The sequence below is a fragment of the Opisthocomus hoazin genome, chromosome 1 (genome assembly GCF_030867145.1).
Source record: "Opisthocomus hoazin isolate bOpiHoa1 chromosome 1, bOpiHoa1.hap1, whole genome shotgun sequence".
NCBI lineage: Eukaryota > Metazoa > Chordata > Aves > Opisthocomiformes > Opisthocomidae > Opisthocomus > Opisthocomus hoazin.
Genome location: NC_134414.1, coordinates 2,552,165 through 2,554,914, shown reverse-complemented (window position 1 = coordinate 2,554,914; position 2,750 = coordinate 2,552,165). Strand labels below are relative to the sequence as shown.

Sequence of the window (2,750 nt, the reverse complement as noted above, 5' to 3'; positions counted from 1 at the left end):
GTGCACACAGACATAGAGTCCACTGATAGCGAGAAGACAAGTTATTAGGACATTTACAAGCCTTTTTGTGACAGCGGATAAAGTGGGGGTAGAAAAGGACCTGACCTGTTTTTCGGTGCAAATGGAGGGACAAAGAAGGTGTTTTTCTTACAGACACAGTTTGTAGGGTTGATAGCTGAGAACGAATAGATTCCTTTGTACAGTAAAACACAGCAAGTCAACCCCTTGGCCTGCATAAACGGCTCAGGCTGGAAGGTGGTTACCGACAGGACATCGCACGCACCGATTTGTACACATTTGTGGGTGGCCATGGGCTAACACCAAGCTCACCGGGCGTTATTTATCCCTCCTCTTTCTTGCACAGAGCCGGGTCAGGCTGACATTGAGCAGTGAAGCACCATGTATGAGCTCAACGAAAGCAGCTTTGATCCTATCACCTTCGTCCTGATGGGCATCCCGGGCATGGAGGAGTCTCACATCTGGATCTCCGTCCCCTTCTGTCTGATGTACATCACCGCGGTGCTTGGCAACTCGGTCCTTCTCTTTGCCGTCATCACAGACCGGAGCCTCCATGAGCCCATGTACCTCTTCCTCGCTATGCTGGCTGTTTCCGACCTCATGCTTTCGACCACGACGGTGCCCAAAATGCTGGCGATCTTCTGGTTCAGTGCTAGGGAAATTTCCTTTGATGCCTGCGTTACACAGATGTTCTTCACCCATTTCATCTTCATCGTGGAATCATCCGTTCTGCTGGCGATGGCGTTTGACCGGTACGTGGCCGTCTGTGACCCCCTGCGGTACTCTTCAATCTTAACCCCCTTGGTGATTGGGAAAATAGCCGTGGCTGCCATTGTCCGGGGGTTCTGCATCATGTTCCCCACCATCTTCCTCCTCAAGCGGCTGCCGTACTGCGGGCACAACGTCATGCCCCACACCTACTGCGAGCACATGGGCATCGCCCGCCTGGCCTGCGCCGACATCAAAGCCAACGTCTGGTACGGGCTGACAACGGCTCTTCTCTCCTCCGGCCTGGACGTCGTGCTCATCGCTGTCTCTTACGCTCTGATCCTCAGGACGGTCTTTCAGCTTCCATCCCCAGAGGCTCGCCTCAAAACCCTGAGCACCTGCGGCTCCCACTTCTGCGTGATCCTCTTGTTCTACGTGCCCGCCTTTTTCTCCCTTCTCACACATCGGTTCGGCCACCAAATCCCAAGTCGCATTCACATCCTCCTGGCCAACCTCTATGTCGTGGTCCCACCGATGCTCAACCCCATCGTGTACGGGGTGAGGACGAGGCAGATCCGGGAGCGCGTCGTCCGCCTCTTCTGCCCCACGGGGGAGTGCCCGTGCCCCGGCTCGGGGGGCAGGTGCTGAGCAGCGAAGGGGCACATGGGACAGGGTCTGGAAAGCAGCACCATGCTCTGCAGCACTCCTCGCCACGGAGGAACAGGTTTGCCCAAGAGGTTCAAGAGAAGCTGAGGGTGGTGGGATTTCTGGAAATGTGGGCTTGGGTCATCAGACCCTTCGTTGCTACTGGTTTCTCCCCCTGTCTTCACGGGTGTAGCTTGCATTGCTGATGGACCCTGGGACCTCTTGCTGCTGAAGGTGTTTACATGCTGAAGAGCCCTGGCAGAGACCCAGGCTTTATTGTCCTGTGTTTAAGTGAAACATGTCCCTTAAACCACGATGTCCAAAACTGAACTCAAGCCTCTAGAGTGGAGTGCAAAGGGACAATGGTCTCCTGCATCCTGCACATCCCACGGGGACATTTTCTCTCTTTGCAAACACACTGCAGTGCTGAGCAGTGCTCAGCGTGACGTACGTTGCACCTCAAGATCCTTCTCTGCCAATACAGCTGTCTGATTACTCACCACTGTGTTGCTGTACATTTGATTTATCCTTCAACATCAAAATAGCCTTGCTGAACTTTTTCTTCTTCCTCTTGTTGGCGTATGTACCAGCTGCATCAATAATACCCTCTTCGACCTGGTCAGGGGCAATCTGCCTCAGTCGGCTGTGAAAAGCTGCTCAAACATGAACAGCGAGCGCTGGATACTGCTGGAGGAGCAGCAAGGACAGTTCTGTGCGTGTGTCTACGGTCTGAGCTTAACTTCGTCAGCCTGAAGAAGAGAAGGCTGTGAGGGGACCTTATAAATGCCTACAAATATCTGAAGGGTGGGGGTCAGGAGGATGGGGCCAAGCTCTTTTCAGTGGTGCCCAGTGACAGGACAAGGGGCAATGGGCACAAACTGAAGAAGAGGAAGTTCCGTCTGAACATGAGGAAGAACTTCTTCCCTCTGAGGGTGACGGAGCCCTGGCCCAGGCTGCCCAGGGAGGTTGTGGAGTCCCCTTCTCTGGAGATATTCAAGACCCGCCTGGACAAGGTCCTGTGCAGCTTGCTGTAGGTGACCCTGCTTGGGCAGGAGGGTTGGACTAGATGACCCACAGAGGTCCCTTCCAACCCCTACTATTCTGTGATTCTGTGATCAATCTGACCAGCATGGAGAGCCCTGTTCCTTACCTCTCCCTTCCTCAGCAAAGGCAGCAGTGCCGGCTGTCAGAGTAAGCTCAGCTGCTGCCTCCGCTTCAGTGAATCTCATGAGCAGCAGGGTCAGAAAGAGAGGAGGATCTCAGTGTAGTGACCACCAGCACTGCTGGAGGTGAACATGAGGACCCGTGGGGAGAAGGAGCTGAGGCAATGCTGGAGACCTCGGGGGGAAGCTTGCCAGAATTTCAGGTCTCCTGCTGGA

The 2,750-nt window shown here is 54.4% G+C and overlaps 1 protein-coding gene across 1 annotated transcript; it reads left to right on the top strand.

The window, feature by feature from the left end:
- The first annotated feature begins 387 nt into the window (after positions 1–387).
- On the top strand, positions 388–1,374 carry LOC104339465 (olfactory receptor 52B2). The gene has a single exon (XM_009945622.2). The coding sequence runs from the start codon at positions 400–402 to the stop codon at positions 1,372–1,374; it is 975 nt and encodes a 324-aa protein (XP_009943924.2). The 5' UTR covers positions 388–399.
- Positions 1,375–2,750: the final 1,376 nt, after the last annotated feature.

Coding starts and splice junctions, on each gene's coding strand:
- LOC104339465 (XM_009945622.2), top strand. CDS start 400: ATGTATGAGCTCAACGAAAGCAGCTTTGATCCTATCACCTTCGTCCTG.